Source organism: Euprymna scolopes, chromosome 26 (assembly GCF_053919585.1).
Source record: "Euprymna scolopes isolate OS-2025 chromosome 26, ASM5391958v1, whole genome shotgun sequence".
Lineage (NCBI taxonomy): Eukaryota > Metazoa > Mollusca > Cephalopoda > Sepiida > Sepiolidae > Euprymna > Euprymna scolopes.
Genome location: NC_136507.1, coordinates 25,872,817 through 25,891,728, shown reverse-complemented (window position 1 = coordinate 25,891,728; position 18,912 = coordinate 25,872,817). Strand labels below are relative to the sequence as shown.

Below are 18,912 nucleotides of genomic sequence, written 5' to 3'. Positions count from 1 at the left end.
ACTTTTGCACAACCTCAACCTATAAAAATACTGCAGAAAATAGTTTAAATCGATTATAAATCGAATCCTTTTTATAGCCAATTGCATAAAAAGACGTTTGTTACAGTTTGGTTTTTTTTTCTTGGAAATTTCCTAGCCATGAAACTAATGGAATTAAAAATAATGCAAAGAGATCAAGGTCGACCTACTTTTTTTTTTGGGGGGGGGGGGGTATCTCTGATTTAGGCTGTACTATAAATCCTCTGGAACTGACATTTCTAACGCCTTTTGGTCTGTCATTTATATACCAACGGCTTTTTTTGCTTCTATAGTATCGCATAGGTTACAAAACTTCTAGACAACCGCAACCTTAAAAAAAATACTCCGGAAAATGCTGCATCCCTCTGCCTGTTTTACAAGTATTTTAAATGGTGGATGTTCCAACGAACTACAAGCCCTTGAACCCCCTCGACGTAAATGGCCCCTAATAAATTCGATAAGCAGCAAAGTCCCACCTCTACACAGTAGAGATCCCTAGATGTAAGAAAGCCTTCTACTCTTATAGTCCCTTCCCCAGAACTGGTAGACTTTGGAATTCCCTTCCGGTTTCCTGCTTCTCCAACTGTACTGACATGCATAAGTTCAAGTGTAAAGTGAACAGACATCTTGCTGCTCAATTCTCTACATATTATCTCTGCAACTTATGTCCCTGATATCAAAGTGGCACTGTGCCTTGTTTGGGGTGAAAATGCAATAAAAAAATAAAAACAAAAAAGTAAATCCAAAATAAACCGGACGCTTCTTCTAGCTAACTGCATAAACAGACTTTCCTATCGATGAAACGAATTTACAAATATTGCAAATAGATGAAAGTCAAACTAAATTATATGCATTTTTTTTTTTTTTTTTTTTTTTTTTTGGTTATGTCTCTGATTGTCTTCTCGTAAATCCTATCATGATAAAATAAGGAGAATACAAGAAAAAAAAAAAAAAGAACAAAATGATGGATGATGAAGCTTACCTGTAGTTCATCGATGGAGTCAATCCAGTTGCTTCCAGTCATAAAATAGTTGACGTTCATCAGCCATAAATGCACCTTCTCCAGGTAACGCATCACGAAAGGCGGGCCAGGGAAATACTGAAATATATTGAAGATACGACATATAATTGTGGATGACAGGTAGACGAGTCTTCAGCATTTGTACAAAAGAAATGACACGTTACAGGCATGTGGATTGGTTGGTTGGTTGTTGTTTTACGGCATATCAACCCTTTTCAGGTTATTTAATGCGAATGCAGTTATTTTGAAGAAAATTTTTAATCTATCTATATATCTATAAAAGTGAAAGTGCCTGTGTGTCTGTCTGTATATCTGTGTACATTTCCCTACACAATAACTGTGTCAATTTTAAGTCTACAGACTCGAAATTTGATATACAGGGTACTGAGATTTGGGAAAATTGATGTGATCGGTTTTTGGCCAGAAATTTCGCTGTTAAGGGGTCAAAGTTCAACGATTTGATCTTTGAGAACTCTACCAAACTCCTCCGACAATTTTGGGTCTACACACTTGAAATTTTAAATATAGGTTCCTTGGACATGGATCTAACTTAATAACTTGATCTGAGCCCAAAACAATAAATGTTAAGGGGTCATAATAGGGGTCAAAGTTTAAAAACTTTTACATCTGCGGTCTCTACCAAATTACTCAGACAATTCCTGGTCTAAACATTTGAAAATTTAAATAAAGGGTATTCAGAGATAGGGCAAGCTTTTAAATCGGTTTGTGTCGAAGATTTGAGCTACCAATATATAAATAGATGTATGTATGTCTGCCTAAAACTCTCGACAGAGGCGACGGATTTTCACAAGATCAGTATCGTTTTGAAGCTCGACTGTTCAGATGACAAATACCGACAAATTGGCTAAAAACATTAATTTCTTCACCCTCAACTGGGCACTTTTCTACAGGGGGGGGGGATCCGCTTTTTTTCGCCGATATTTTCGAAAGTCATCCCCTCTTTTCGATTGTCTAGCCTTAATCTTAATTTAAAGCTACGTCACTTCCGGTTTGACGGTGGTCGTAACAGCAAAGACGTCACGTTTTTTCCCCGTTCTTTTCTTCCTTCACGGTACAAGTTCGAGCCTGCCTTCCTACTACCACCTTTTTTTTTTTTTTCTTGCTCAACACACACCTCCAAACACCCGTGCAACGCCGGGCACCCATGCTAGTAGAATATATTTGTTTTTGCTTTTTTTTTCCAAGTCGGTTTCTATTAAACCCATAGTTGGGACCCTAACAGGTACTACCACTCCGAGTAGAGTGCACCTGGTAACAATGGCAATTAAAGGGTGGCTGTACACTCCCTAAAGCCCACAAGCTGAGGCTTCACCATCGGATATAGTTTAAGGTCATATTCAGAACCATTGAGTTCGTCGGAGCACATTCCATACAGGCATGAGGAAGATAGTTTTTCTTTTTTATTTGTGTTGCATCTCTTAGCATTATGTTTAACAGATATAGGAAGATTGTATAGCGAGTGAATGGACATAATATATATATATATATATATATATATATATATATATATGTAAAAGCTAAGAGTTTATAGACATTAATAATAGATCACCTGGCATTGCCCGGTCGTAAAATATGCAGAAATATATTTTAATTCATTCAAATTTCTTATTAATTATTATACAGCTAATTCTCTATTGATCATTATTCAACATAAAATAATGATTAAAAATGTTATTAAAAAATATATGATTCGAGTACCTTCTACTAGAATCAAAAACAAAACGTTTAGTTCTCAAGCCTTACTCCCTAATTATCCCCCCAGCATTGTTATTGTCTGAGCTATCGCCAGGTAGATACAAAAGATTTAAAAATTACATGACTTTGAGCTATGAATGTTTAATTTTAAGCATGTGCAGGAGTGATGTTTTATTTGGCTTACCATGCCAAGGTTAGCTATTTTGTTTTCCATTTTTACCCCCCTTAGCAGCTATTTTTGCCAGCTAAAAACAAAGTCTAAAGTGTGCGACAGGTCTAAATACCCTATATATCGAATTTCAACTCTGTAGACCAAATATTCAGAGAGAAGTTAGGTAGAGAGTTTTCACATACACACCAGCAAGGTCATATATATATATATATATATATATATATATATATGTGTGTGTGTATAAGTGTATATAAGTGTGTGTATATATATGTTAAAACGTCTTCATCTTAAATTCTATGCAATTATGCAGAATGTAGAAACTATGCATAAATAGAATTCAGAGTAATAGTGAAATTAAACCGATCATCTAATAAGAAACCATAAAAATGAATGAGAAATTTATTAACAATAGTTTTTCAAAGGAATATGCAAATTAGTTAACAGTCATGTAGTCGCTCGCATGGCTGAGTATATTAAGTTGATAGTTGAATAATTTTTAAATAGAAAAATTAGGCTTTTAATATCCATCTCAGAGTGAGAAATATTCAAATTTATAGGTCTAGAAGTGTAAGCCATTTTGAGCTTCAGATGGTTCGCTGTTACACACAAGTCCTGGTAGGTGACTTGTTTGTAGTAGACAGTTCCACAGAACAAAATATTCTTACCGTGTCGAAACCCGGGAAAGAACATGTGAAATTGCTCCAGAAAAGGTTTAATATTTATGAAGCAATTCCGGTTCCTGATTGGTTTGTAGCAGAACGTGAATTAATTTGATTCGTCAGTTCTTAGCAGCATCGTTTATAAATAGAATCGTCCGACTGTGTGGGATCATACCCCATTACAGACTAAAATATTGCATCATCCTCCCTATTTTTTTTATAATGGGGAAGTCCCTTGTGTTTGTTCTGCTCAAAAATAAATATATATTTTTATATTTACTTAGACATACAAAAAATTAGAAATCATTTGCATCTTAGAATTTTAGTATTTAAAAAGACGCCATTTTTAATTGTGTTCAAACGTCAAAAAGGAAAATTACGAAGATTTTTTTTTTTCTCTAAGCAAAAGTATTAGTAGGTTAAAGTGTTAATACAAAATAAAATGGATACAGTTTAACGTCTTGTCCAGGACTATTTTTCTTTTCTTTTTTTTTTATATATAGAAATCTATATACTGAGCATTATCCCTAGGGTTTTCCGCTGATATTCATGCAAAAAAGTAATAGCCTTCTCATAAGTGGAACTTCGCTGGTCTGTATTTTTAATATATAGAAATCTATATACATACAGGGCAGTGAAAGAAAAAAAAATTATTCAGTCGAATTCACCTACAAGTTTTGAGAAAAAACGTTGTAGCTTTATCCGTGTCGCCGGTTTCGTAAATACATCAGCGATATTTTGTTCTGATAATATGTAAATCAAAATAATGGATTCCTTTTTTTTTTTTTTTATCTCGTTTTCTACGAAATGGCATTTTATATCTATATGCCTAGATCTCTCGTTTTCTACGAAATGGCATTTTATATCCATATGCCTAGATCTTTGGTTGATCATCCGTGCTCTGTGCTAAGACTATACTGGCTTGATTATCGCAATTAATTACCACGGGGCTTGTAATCAATTCTTGCTCTAAAATAGTCATCAGGATATTTTTAAAGTAGAGTGCTTCCTGGGTCGTGTGTGTGATCGCGATAAATTCTGCTTCACACGTAGAGAGAGATACAATCTGTTGCTTTTTAGATTTCCATGAAATAATAGGCCCATTTTCTGAGAGTCTGAAACAATATCCAGATACACTCCTGCGATCTTCTTCGTTTGCCCAGTCTGAATCCGAAAAACCTAATTTTAGGGGGATTTCTTGATTTTCTAAATACTAACTTCTGTTCTTTAGTTCCTTTTAAATAACGTAGGACTTGTTTAGCTCTGTTTAAATCCTTCATTGTCGGTCGTGATAATTTTTGTGACAGTTTTGTTACTGTACAGCACACGTCGGGCCTGGTTGCAGTCATCAAATATATAAGACTACCTATAATTTCGCGATATTGTGTGTCATTTATTATTTCAGATTCTGTGTGTATATTTTTATTAATATCATTTTCGACCGCTGTAGAGCGTTTCTTGCACTCTCCCATTCCAAATTTTAATAGTATTTCCTCGATGTACCTCGATTGAGTCATCGTAACAAGTCCTTTGCTTTGAGTAAATTCTATCCCCAGAAACCAGGATATTTTGCCAAGATCGGTCATTTTTAATCTTTTACTTAATTTGTTCTTAACATCAGTTAACATTATGTCACAATTTGATGCGATTAAAATATCCTCGACCCACAAAACCAAAATCAGTAGTTTATCGTCTTTGTGTTGGGTATATAAACAGGGGTCTACAGCGCATTGTCTAAATTGTTGTTTAATAATATAATCATGGAACACTGTGTTCCAACACTAAGCACTCTTCTTTAGACCATATAATGACTTGTTAAGTCGCCACACGCTATTTTTATTTTTCATTATAAATCCCTCTGGAGGGGTAATATAAATTTCACAGTCTATTGGGGCATTCAAATAAGCATTTTTTACGTCCATTGGATGGATGTTTAGGTCATATTGTGATGCGACTTGCAGTAAAACTCTGATTGTCGTTAGGTTTGTGGTCGGCGAAAACGTAGAAAAGTATTCTTTACCGTAAATCTGAGAGCACCCCTTAGCAACAAATCTTGCTTTGTACTGTTCTACGCCTGATGCTGTACTCTTTTTTGTAAAGACCCATCTGGATGAAATAACATTTTTCTCTTGGGAGAGGCACTACCGTATAGGTATCATTTTTGGTTAAGGCATCTATTTCTTTTTTCATGGCAATTTTCCATTCTTCACAATGTTCTGAATTAATTGCTTCGTTGAAGCTTTTTGGCGCATTTTCCATTGAATAGCAATAGTCTATTTGATAATCCCTTATATTGTCGACCACAAAAAATCGGGTCGTCTTCTATTTCTTTCGGCATATCTCGACTTTATCATCATTATCATCATCATCATGGACACTCTCGCCTCCGTCATATTTATTGTTTTCGTTTGTTCTAATTATTTGAGGTAATATAATTCCATCCTCTTCATATGACGGGTTTTCGTCTTTACAATTAAATGTGTCTGTGAATTTTACACACCGGATTCTTTTTATTTTATTTTTTTTTCGGGAAAAAATATTAAATTGGCTGGACTGTTTTTATCGTATCCAAGAAATATACCTCTGTCAGCTTTAATATTCAATTTACTCTTTTTCTCTATATATGCAAAGCAAGTTGAACTAAATATATGCATTCTGCTTAAATTTTTTTTTTGTTTGTTTTTTTTTTTTACCGCAGAAAGATTCATATGGAGTTTTAGATAGTGTTTTGTTAAAACACCTGTTGCGTATATAGGCTGCCGCCATAAGTGCATACGTTCAGAGGTTTTTAGGGAGTTTTGATTCAATGAGTAGGCATCTTGCCATTTCAAAAAGTGTCCGCCACGCACGTTCAGCAGTCCCGTTTTGGTGTGGCAATCTAGGAGCTGATGTTTCATGCCTGATACGATGGTTAATTAATAAAAGTTCAAAGTCTTTATAGGTGAATTCCGTACCGTTGTCAGAGCGGATACACTTGATTTCACCGTAGGGGGCCATGTCGGCTAGATATTTCTTAGTTGCTAGCAGGGTATCAGATTTGTCATTTTCCCTTGCGTACAGACGTCGCAGTTGAAGGTTTTTGATGTTTGTATTCGCATTCCATCAACTACAGTCGGCAACTTTTTTTGATTTCAGGAATATTGCAGTGTCCAAGAATTTTATGCCATGTCTGTAGATCATGGCAGGCGGTTTTTGATGGGACTACACTATTCAAATAATACAGTCTTCCATCCGGGCACACCAGCCCGATTTATTGGGGCCAAAGTTTATATCTGCACATTGTCCCATGGCAGCCTGCATAGAAAATATATTTTGTTTAAATTTTGTTTAAATTTTGGGACCAGAAGAGCGCTCTCCTGAATACCGAAACACAGTTCACCCTTATTGTTCTTTAGCGAGATTTTCGCATTGCCTCTTTTCAAAACGATATCATTGACTCGACTCTCGTCAGCCAGTTCTACAAAATGATTTTGTTGCTTAAAGTTGGGATCAAAATTGATAAAATCAGATTCCTTTGTAATCACATGTGTCCTGGCCCCACAACCGACAAGAAAATTATTATTGCTTGTTGACGCATCAAATGTACACGAAAATAAAAATGTATGTTCGCTAACAGAGCTCTCTACATTTTTAATGTAGTCGCCATTTTGAGTCCTGTATCTACATTGGAAACTCTTGTGATTAGGTCGTCCACAATTATAACATAATTTTTGTACTTTTCTTAGGAAAAAACCTGCTTTTGGCAAAGTTGCGTTTTTTATTCCTGGGTATTTCTTTCTGGGTTATCACGGTGGTAAATGGCTTGAAATCACTCGGTAATCCCTTAAGGACCATGGAAATTAACAGACTGTCACTTATAACTTCACCAGACATTTTTAAAGAATTTGCAGTTGTCTCGGCTCTTATAATATAATCAGTAACAGTTTCGGCTTCCATTCGTTTTAGAGCGGTCAGTTCAGTGTATAAAGAAATAATTTTGGGTTTTCCTTTCGATAAATAACGCACTCTCAATATGTTTAATTCTTTGCAGCCGTCGTCCAGGGCTTCTCTCATTACCAGTGATAGACTTCAGTCATCTAAACACTGTATTAATTCCGCAAAGACAGTTGCGTTCTTTTCAATGAAGTCGGGGTCGTTTCTGTTTTCAGGTTGTGTTTCTAGTACTTTGCGTAGCCTTTGTGTTCGTAGATATCCCAGAAATTTAACTTGCCACAATTCGAATTTTGATTTGGATCCATCGAAATAAAGACGCACGCTGGGCCCATAACCTCTAGAAGTGTAAGTTATTTTGAGCTTCAGATGGTTCGCTGTTACACACAAGTTCTGGTAGGTGACTTGTTTGTAGTAGACAGTTCCACAGAACAAAATATTCTTACCGTGTCGAAACCCGGGAAAGAACATGTGAAATTGCTCCAGAAAAGGTTTAATATTTATGAAGCAATTCTGGTTTCTGATTGGTTTGTAGCAGAACGTGAATTAATTTGATTCGTCAGTTCTTAGCAGCATCGTTTATAAATAGAATCGTCCGACTGTGTGGGATCATACCCCATTACAGACTAAAATATTGCAACAATAGGTATATAGATAAAAAAAAACCCTAATATTTCAAGTATTATCTCTTCTTTGATGGATTTCACTACTCACAGTACCCTTCCAATGAAGATCTAAATAGTCCTGTGTCTCTCTCTTTCTCTCTCTCATGCACACTGGTGTTTATAGAGTAAGACTTGGTATAATAGGACGATATGATACGGTTAGATGACACAGCTGAGAGTTTAAGATATTATAAGAGAAAGAAAATACTGTAAATATAAACCCTTCTTAGATTTCTCAAATAGCCTACATGTAACGTTTGTTTGTAAACAAACAGAGGAACTGCTGCTGCTGCTAATCTCTTTACAAGCCAGCTATCGTTTGCTGCTGCTGATATATTTCTGGGCTGCCATTTTTTTCTTTTTTAACAAAAGTTTTATTACTGTTTCTCTCTCATCTCGACACTACTTAAAAGGTCTCTCTCCATCGTCCATCTCGCCCGAAATACACTTTTCTACTCTGACTTCACACCAGCCCAGCATCCTTGCCTGTGATTTTACGCTGCCATTTTCTTTGATGCGCACTTTTCTTCCCCTCACCGCATGGTGCATATTTTTCTCCTTTTTTTTCCTTTTTCTTCCCACGCACACTTTCTTATTTGCATATGCGTGTTTTTCGGCTATTACTGCTGCTAATCTCCTCACAAGCCAGCTATTGGAGGTCTGGTTAGTGCCCTTTTCTCTCTCTCTCTCTCTCTCTCTCTCTCTCGGTGTTTTCATAGGAAAATAGTATAGTAACTGAATTTGCATAACAGAGTGATATGATTTGATTGGATGACATAGTTAACAATGTAAGAATATCAAAATAAAAAGAAAATATTGCAAGTATCAAATTTATGTTTCAATCAATGACATCTTCGTCAGTGCATGGTGTGTTAAATGGAGTTAGGAAAATTCATCAAATTAGAGCAGCATCAGCCTCCCCTCCCCGCGTGCTCCAACGACATGACTAATATAACAAATCAGTGAATTAAAGCTTTAAAAAAAAAAAAACTTGATTTTCCAACAATTCTAGTCATACAATTCTTTTTTATGGAAATCGCTCCAGACAAGGCATGTAGCCATCCAATGTAAAGAACTAGGGGAGAAAAAAAACACTTCACGGTTAAAACCTAGCAAACGATTAGTGTTAGATGGATAGATTCCACCCCATAAATCATCAATTCTTCTCCCTTTGTCAGAAACATGGCTTATGGAATGTGAGGACTAACGTATGAAATAAGGGGAACAAGAGTTCCGAGGCAACTGAAAGTAAGTTTTACTCTGTTTATGACAAGTATTTGCTGACATTATAAAGAATATTCATTTTCTTCCTTCGCTAAAACCTAGCATTTATATTCTTAATTCATATTAAATTGCTGGTGATGGCAACTTTAAAAATGGCCGCTATCAAACTGAGGAACCACACCAAATATCACCGGTAAGATGTCATATAACAAAACATAATATTCAGTAAACAATCGCTGTTCGACACGAATTTTCATATAATAATATAATTTTCATCTTATATAATACTAGCGGGGGGGGGTAGTTTTATGGCATATCAACCCTTTTCAGGTTATTTCATGCCGAATCCAGTTATTTTGGAGAAAAGTTTTTTTAATAGAATACATTTGTTTTTTTCAAGTCGGTTTCTATTTAACCCGTAGTTGGGACACTAACAGGTACTACCACTCCTGGTCAGAGTGGACCTGAGAGCAATGGCAATTAAAGAATGGCTCTACAAGCCGGGGCCTCACCATCAGATATAGTTTAAGGTCATATCCAGGACCAAGTGTGTGTGGAGGAAAAAAAAAGTGGAAGTAAGGCAGGCAGGCTCGAACCTGAACATCAAAGGAGGAAAAGAAAAACAGAAAACATGTTGGTAGGCAGGTAGGCTCGAACCCAAACCCTTGATGCAAAGGCAGAAAAGAAAGTGAAAAAATGTGAGATTTTACGGCTGCGCTATGACGCAAGAGGAAGTAAAAAGCATTAGAATTTAGCGATGAAAAAGTTGACATGCAGAAAGTGAACGTTAAGTGAATGAGTTCACGCAGGAACGGAAATGAAATCACGCTGTTAGCCAGTTAAGTTTTCAGCTTTCTGCCCGCCGTATTTGTTCCCCCAGGTTGTTGGGGGAAAACCAGCTCCCACAAAAAGGGAGTGTCCTGTCCAAATGAATAGCAATTGTCTGATATGAGGGGTTTCCGCCCACATTGATGAAAGCTAATTGCTTCTGGACGTCCCTGGCACAAACACAGCCAGGAAGCTGCGTTGGCTTAGTTTCGCTTTAATATGAAAAACACGAACAAACACGTAAGTGGAAGGAATAGCATGAATTTTGTAAAAGTCGCTCAAATAAAAGATAGAGGCGACCTCCATTTGCAAATCGTAGATATTATAACCTAGGGTTGGTTGGTTGGTTGTTTTTGTTTTACGGCATATCAACCCTTTTCGGGTTATTTAATGCCGAATCCAAAGATTTTGAAGAAAAAATTTTTGTAAATAGAATATATTTGTTGTTTTCACGTCGGTTTCTATTTAACCCATAGTTGGGACCCTAACAGATACTACCACTCCGGGTCAGAGTGGACCTGGGAGCAATGGTAATTAAAGAGTGCTTCAAACTCCCCAAAGCCCACAAGCTAGGGCCTCACCACTGGATATAGTTTAAGGTCATATCCCGGACCCCCATTGAGGGACTTTTACCCTCTGCAGGGGGGCAGTCGGTGTATTCTAATGCCCCACCAACAGGGCCTATAATCTAGGGAGTATATAAAAAGTTCTAAAAAAAAAAAAAAAACGAGTACCCCCCCCCCGAAAAAAGCCTTTGCTGGACATACAAAAACGCGCGCGGCCGTTTTGCCATTTGTATATATGGATAGATAATTTCAAACATGTCTCCTCTCTACCTTGACACATGATCCAGCTCAACAAATCATCTCTATCCTAATATATACTAAATACAACAAAGGGACACATAAAAAAACTTTCTAGGTGAGATGTTGACATCGAAATTTTCTCACCGCTATCAAAAATGTGTTTTTGACAAAATTAAGATAACAATACCCCCCCCCCCCGGGATTATTCAGAAGAGAGATCAAAGATTAGGCATAATTCAATTTGTCCCATAAAAATCAACAAATACAAATTATGAACCACAGGGTTCCAAGAGCAGCCATTTTTTTTTTCAGGTTCCTTTATCGACTGCCAAACCAGCACTTGTTTTATTCTCCACGTGCGATCTCTAACCTTTTCTTGGAAGTTTATTATTTAATGTTAACCAGAGTCTCAGGTCAGTAAGTGTTCTTTCAACATAAATATCCCTCATTATATATATATATATATATATATATATATATATATACACGTATATATACACACTTGTATATATATACACACATGTATATATATATATATATACACCCACATGTATATATATACACACACACATGTATATATATATACACACATGTATATATATATACACACACCCATGTATATATATATATATATATATATATATATATATATATACACACATGTATATATATATACACACCCATGTATATATATATATATATATATACACACATGTATATATATATACACACACATGTATATATATATACACACACATGTATATATATACACACACACATGTATATATATACACACACACATGTATATATATATACACACACATGTATATATATATACACACATGTATATATATATAAAAATATACACACATGTATATATATATAAAAATATACACACATGTATATATATACATACATGTATATATATACACACATGTATATATATACATGTATGTATATATATACACACATGTATATATATATATACATGTATGTATGTATATATATATATATATATATATATATATATATATATATATATATATGTGTGTGTGTGGAGACAGCTTGTACGTGAGAGTTGTGACGCTCTAGAGAAAAGAAAGCAGGCCCACAGTAATCTGAAGCGAAAGCTTCGCAAAGGTTTTATTGATGGTCTCAACCATGACACACAGACCTAGAAGTGCGACACTTGTGAACGAGTGCTTCTGTCAAAAGCTGGCTACGTCAACCACCTTAAGTCGCACAAAACTCCTGTTCAGGTCAACTTTGCACCTATTAGTACAGACCAAATGATCTGTTTGACATGCAGTAAAGTTTGCAAGTCTACTGCTGGTCTGAGAAGACATGTGATTGTTCATAAGAATAACCTTCAACATCCAGAGGAAGTCAACTCGATGGAAATTGCTCAATTTGTATGTCACATCTGCTTCAGGATGTGCAAATCTGCGGCAGGGGTGCAGAGTCATCTGAGATGGCATGGACGGCAAGATTGGAAGAACTCAGTGTGACGGCGATCATCTGGAAAGATGCAGCAATCATCATATATACATATATATATATATACACATATATATATATATATATATATATATATACACATGTGTGTATATATATATATATATGTATGTATATATATATATATATATATATATATAGTGGGTATATTTAGGCAGGATATTCTCATTGACAAAAGTATTATTAAAAAGCACGTGATTTTTCTGTTTCATTGTTTTCTTTTTCATCTTCTCCAATCTCCGAATACAATTTTTTTGCGTTTTTCTCAAAATTTTTTAGATTGGATCCATAAGTTTCTTTAACGAGCGCTTTCGATAGGAATACTTCCATCATTCTCAGGCATATTGTGTTGTAAAAATTATGTTTTTAATTTTATGTATATACATATTTTTCTCACGGTCACGTGGTGGCTTATTATGAGAACGACCTATTTTTTTAACTATATATATATATATATATATATATATATATATATATATATATATATATATATCATCATCGGCGGCGGTCACTCGTGTCCGAGTAAGACTGTCCTCCGTTGTGGCTTCTGTGGGTCCTCAGGTGAGCATAGAGCCCAATCCTAGACCCAATTTGTCTTGTGCAATTTGGGCAGATAAAGGTAGTGGTGGTGAGGTGGGGTTGGGTGTGTCTGGTTGATAATCTGTCCTTTCTGTGCTTGCATTTATCCTCAGCAGCTTGATTTAGGTCATTACTATAAAGTGCAGCACCTTCATGGACAGCGCTCCTCTATGCCAACCTGCTCCCAGCCACGTCCTCCCATGTCTCAAGGTCCATGTGAAACCGCTTTAGATTTGCTTTGATGTTGTCAAAAATGTATATATATATATATATATATATATATATATATATATATATATATATATAAAAGTGAACGTGTCTGTGTGCGTGTGTACATTTCCCTAAGCAACCTCATTGTCAATTTTAAGTCTACAGACTCGAAATTTGATATACAGGGTACTGAGATTTGGGAAAATCTTTGTGATCGTTGTTCGGCCAGAAATTTGACTGTTATGGGGTCAAAGTTCAATGATTTGACCTTTGATAACTATCAAACTCCTCCGACAATTTTGGGTCTAAACATTTGAGATCCCATGGACACTGGTCTAACTGAATAACTTGATTTGAGCCCAAAACAATAAATGTTACGAGGTCATAATAGGGGTCAAAGTTATAAAAATTGACGTTTTTTTTTTCGTTTTTTTTTTTTGCTCAAAATACACCTCCACACACCCAGGCAACGCCGAGCTGAAATGCTAGTATATCTATAAAAGTGAACGTGTCTGTGTATGTATCTGTATACATTTCCCTACGCAATAACTCTGTCCATTTGAAGTCTACAGACTCGAAATTTGATATACAGGGTACTGAGACTTGGGAAAATCTTTGTAATCCGATTTCGGCCAGAAATTTGGCTGTTAAGGGGTCAAAGTTCAACGATTTGACCCTTGAGAACTCTACCAAACTCCTCCTCTTGAAATTTTAGCATATAGGTTCCATTTGAGCCCCAAACAATAGATGTTAAAGGGTCATAATAGGCATCAAAGTTTAAAAAATTGACCACTTTTTTCTTTTTATTTTTGCTCACCATACACCTCCAAACACCCGGGCAACGCCGGGATGAAATGCTAGTATATATATATATATATATATATATATATATATATATATATATATATATATATATATATATATAATTGATATGTAGTTTGCTTGAAGCATTGTGTGGGATAGGTATGTAGTAGAGATTTAGAAGACTATCACAATGCGAGGAATGAGATATAGTCGGTGTTGTTGGAAGACGAAAACAAGTGGTGATTTACAAGTCAATAAGTACATACATATATGTCTATATATACATATATTTATTCAGTTGTATTAAATACAAATGTCTTACTTGTTATGTCTGCGACAATATCCATAATAATTTCGGAAAAAAATTACCTTTTCAAATGGTAGACGTGACAGATCGATTCAAAGCATGCTAGATGATATCATATACATACGTACATACATTTAAACAGACAGGTGAGATTTATATTATAGAAGAAGATAATAGACGTTTTACGTTCACATGAGCGTCAATGCTTTCTGTTCCATTTTACTTAGGTTTAAATTCTTAAAAATCAAGGGACACTTTTCTTAGAGGGTTAGCACTTGATCTCTATGTGAGATACATAGATATTCGAATATTCCATTAAAATTCTCCTTTATATCTTAAACTAGCGGGAGGGGGGGTTACCCGGCGTTGCCCGGGTATTTGTAGGTGTGTGTATGAAGGGGGGGGGTAATTAATAATCCTGCTTAAATATTATAAAAAAGACGATGTAAAAAAAAAAAGTCCAAAACCAAAACGGAAAAAAATGGCATAAATAAACCTGTGTAGGGGGGGGGGTAAACTAAAGAATAAGCGAAGTAATAAAAAAAAAAGTTTGATCGGGAGGAGGGATTGAACCAAGAAGCTTTGACGCGGAGGTGGAATACTTAACGGAGTGAGAGTAATTGATTAACGTGTTAAGTTAAAGCTTATAAAGCTAAATAAGGTGTATTGACAGGACGACGCTAAATGAGGTCATCGCGCGATCGTTATTTTTAGTTTTCACTTCACCCCAGATGATGGTGGGAAGGGGGGGAAAGCAGAGCGAAAGCCGAGAACACAACGTTTTTCACTGTATTTATACTCAAATGCAGGACGAACCGGGGACAAAGCGAAACAGCGCGAATCTCATAAAAGTCGACGTAAATAAATCTAGAGACGACCCGCGTTCCCAAATCCTACATATTATGATATAGGACCCATATAAACAGTTGTAAGCGATAGTAACGAACCCGGGAGCGTGTGCTCGAAAAGCCTTTTGAAGACATACACGAAATGGTCACACACATTTTGCCTTTTATATATATAGACACCGAGTTCGTAAAGAAGTTGAGAACATTATTTCCCTCTCCCCAATTGACCATTTAAATATGTTATAGCAGATAATCTGGAATGGGGGCAAACATGGCAGAAACACTAGAGGATGACCTCCAATCCGTAATGGAATGGGGACAAAAATGGATGGTCACATTCAATGCTGCCAACACTAAACTTATTTCCTTCAATAATTACAAAAAACCTTCTCTACCACCAATAACAATGGCCAAAGACTCATGTATGTAGACCAAAAACTCTAGGATGAGTTTGATAGGCAAAATTTGTTAAATATATATACATATACATAAATATATATGGAAACAATTTTGCGTTTACTATAAACTTTTTACGCAAATATTATTCAGTATAAATCATGTAGAATATTTGCATTAATATAATTACACGTAATAATTAACTAAAGATGATTATCCCATAAGAAAACCGAAGCAACTAATAGGGAATTAATTAAAATGAATGTTTAAAAGAATATGCAAATTAGCTAGGTTTTTTGCTAGTGAATGCAATTCTACAACCCATATAAAAGAAAATTGTATTTTCTTTTTGAATAAATAGAAAAGAGGGGTTTTAATATGAATATCAATACACACAAAAGAAAAAACGAATTTATAGTAGTGTGTGTATATATATATATATATATATACAGAGAGAGAGAGAGAGAGAGAGAGAGAGAGAGAGAGAGAGAGAGTGGATTCGGTTATATTGAAAAGAAATCAAATATAGTGCTCGATCGGTTGTAAAAGCTAAAATACAAATTATTTATTTTAAAACTATATATTCTAGAGCGATATAACCGTTTCATTGACAAGGGTAAAAAAACTTTACCGTTTAAAAAATGGTCTTACATCCATTTAAAATCATCAGTGCCTCGCGGATTAAATGCAGTTCGATAAATGGAACAGGCAGTGATCATCGTTTTCAGCATCGACTGCTCTTTTGTTTTCCTCCTGTCTCTTTTTAGGGAAGTAGAGAGTTTACTGGGATTGTTTATATGAACGTATTGGCCTTTATTGTAAATGAGTATTATTTAAATACAACTTAATTGCTTATTTATGTGACTGTTTGAAATATTTTCGTTGAATAATAAATAATTTGACTGCTTGAAATATTTTCGGCATCATTAAATAATCGATTTCTGTCTAATAAAAGAAAAAAAAAAGAAACAAAATATTCATTGCTTATTTTAATCAACAAACTGCCTTATCTTTCAGCCATATTGTATTTTGGCTATCTCTTTTCTTCTAACCTTCGACAAAGAAGAAACACCAATCAAATTTGCCTACAGATAAGAGATGAACATGATGATGATGCTTGCAGCCGAAAATGTATTCAGGATCCACTGAACTGCATAAAGTATTTGTTTTCTAGATAAGACAATCTTTTTTTTTTTTTACGCGTGTTTACTCCTAACAAGGCATATCGCTATTTGGAACCATGCCTCAAAAATATTAACAAGATGTTGGTTTACATTACATTTAAACTTCTGCATATATGTACAGACAGGGAACCAAGTAGCAGGAAGGGAATTCCAAAGTCTAGGCATTAGAATAGAAAGTTTTCTGGCATTAAGCGATCTCAACAGTGAAGGTGTGTGATTTTGTTGCTAATCAGGTTTGTCGTGGATATGTCCGTCGAGGGACCCAAAGTGCAATGAGTTCATCAGAGCAGATTCCATTAAAATACTTGTAAAAAAAGGCACAGAAATGCAACATTGCGGCGATGGGACGGAAGTTGACGCTTAATCGACAAAGTGGGATCTATTAGATCCCAGACTCATTTTAGGACCCTAACCAAGATGAAGAGACTTGTGGTAGATGCACCAGCCCACATGTGGCAACAATACTCCATGCATGGGTGGCTTTGTAGAGGTGCAAGGTACTCTCAGATGTGAGTAGTCTTCTAGTATGCTAGAAGGAACCCACATTCTTTGAAGCAGCTTTCACGATGTCCTCAAGTATTTGTTCCAGTTCATATAGCCTATGAATGTTAAGCCGAGGAATCTGAAGGAAGAATTCTCAGCTAAGGTGTTATTTGTCATGGATATAGGCGATTGGAGAGGCGTCTTGTAATTGTTAAAGGAGAGCAGTTTAGTCTTACTAGCATTAAATGTTACCATCCAATTAACTATCCATTCCACTATGGTCTGGGGGGATATTTTCTAACGATTCTGCCATTGTTTTAGATTTTTTGTACATCCATTCTTCCCTCATGCATGTCATAGAGCGTTGTATCATCAGAACATTTTGGTCGATCCAAAATTCATTGTTACTACAAACAAACAACTCGTCTTACTACAACTACTGTAAATAAGTTTACTTTCTTCCTGTGTTTACCTAGAGCTAAAAGAACTATCTGAATGTTGACCCAGTACACTCGGGTTGCTTCTCACCTGACTACAGCATGGTCATGGGTTGCAAAGCCTATTAAATAGTAATAAAATGAGACAAAATTTCAAATTAGTCGCTTTCTACTCACTATATTTCTCTCTCCTTCTTATCTCAGCTAAAATAGTACTAGCACTGTTATTCTCATGTATATGATGAAATTTTTTCTGGAGGGTTTTTTTCTTGCTTTTTTGTATTTCCTTTAAACTATTAATAAATATATATAGGCAGATCGAGAGAAAGAGTGTGTGTGTGTGTGTGTGTGTTAAGAATGTCATTAATTGTGACCAGAGAGTGTGTGACGAGATAAAGATAGAGAGAGTGCATGACGAGACAGAGAGAGAGAGTGCTTTATGGGACAGAGAGAGAGAGAGAGAGAGAGAGAGAGAGAGAGAGAAAGTGCTTTACGGGACAGAGAGAGAGAGAGTGCTTTACGGGACACACAGAGAGAGAGAAAGAGTGCTTTACGGGACACAGAGAGAGAGAGAGAGAGAGTGCTTTACGGGACAGAGAGAGAGAGACAGTGCTTTACGGGACAGAGAGAGAGAGAGAGAGAGAGAGAGAGTGCTTTACGGGACACAGAGAGAGAGAGAGAGTGCTTTACGGGACACAGAGAGAGAGAGATAGTGCTTTACGGGACAGAGAGAGAGAGAGAGAGAGAGATAGTGCTTTACGGGACAGAGAGAGAGAGAGAGAGAGTGCTTTACGGGACAGAGAGAGAGAGAGTGCTTTGCGGGACACAGAGAGAGAGAGAGAGTGCTTTACGGGACACAGAGAGAGAGAGATAGTGCTTTACGGGACAGAGAGAGAGAGTGCTTTACGGGACAGAGAGAGAGAGAGAGAGAGAGTGCTTTGCAGGACAGAGAGAGAGAGAGAGAGTGCTTTACGGGACACAGAGAGAGAGAGAGAGAGAGAGTGCTTTACGGGACAGAGAGAGAGAGAGAGAGAGAGAGTGCTTTACGGGACACAGAGAGAGAGAGAGAGAGAGAGTGCTTTACGGGACACAGAGAGAGAGAGAGAGAGA

General features: G+C 36.0%; 1 protein-coding gene across 1 annotated transcript in view; it reads right to left on the bottom strand.

The window, feature by feature from the left end:
* The window catches only part of LOC145247803 (sulfhydryl oxidase 2-like), a 272,044-nt gene that overhangs the window by 15,826 nt on the left and 237,306 nt on the right, over positions 1 to 18,912 (bottom strand). Inside the window, exon 8 of the mRNA XM_080109438.1 lies at positions 1,001 to 1,117. Within this exon, the coding sequence (XP_079965564.1) occupies positions 1,001 to 1,117 (117 nt within the window). The remainder of the gene's footprint in view (positions 1 to 1,000; positions 1,118 to 18,912) is intronic.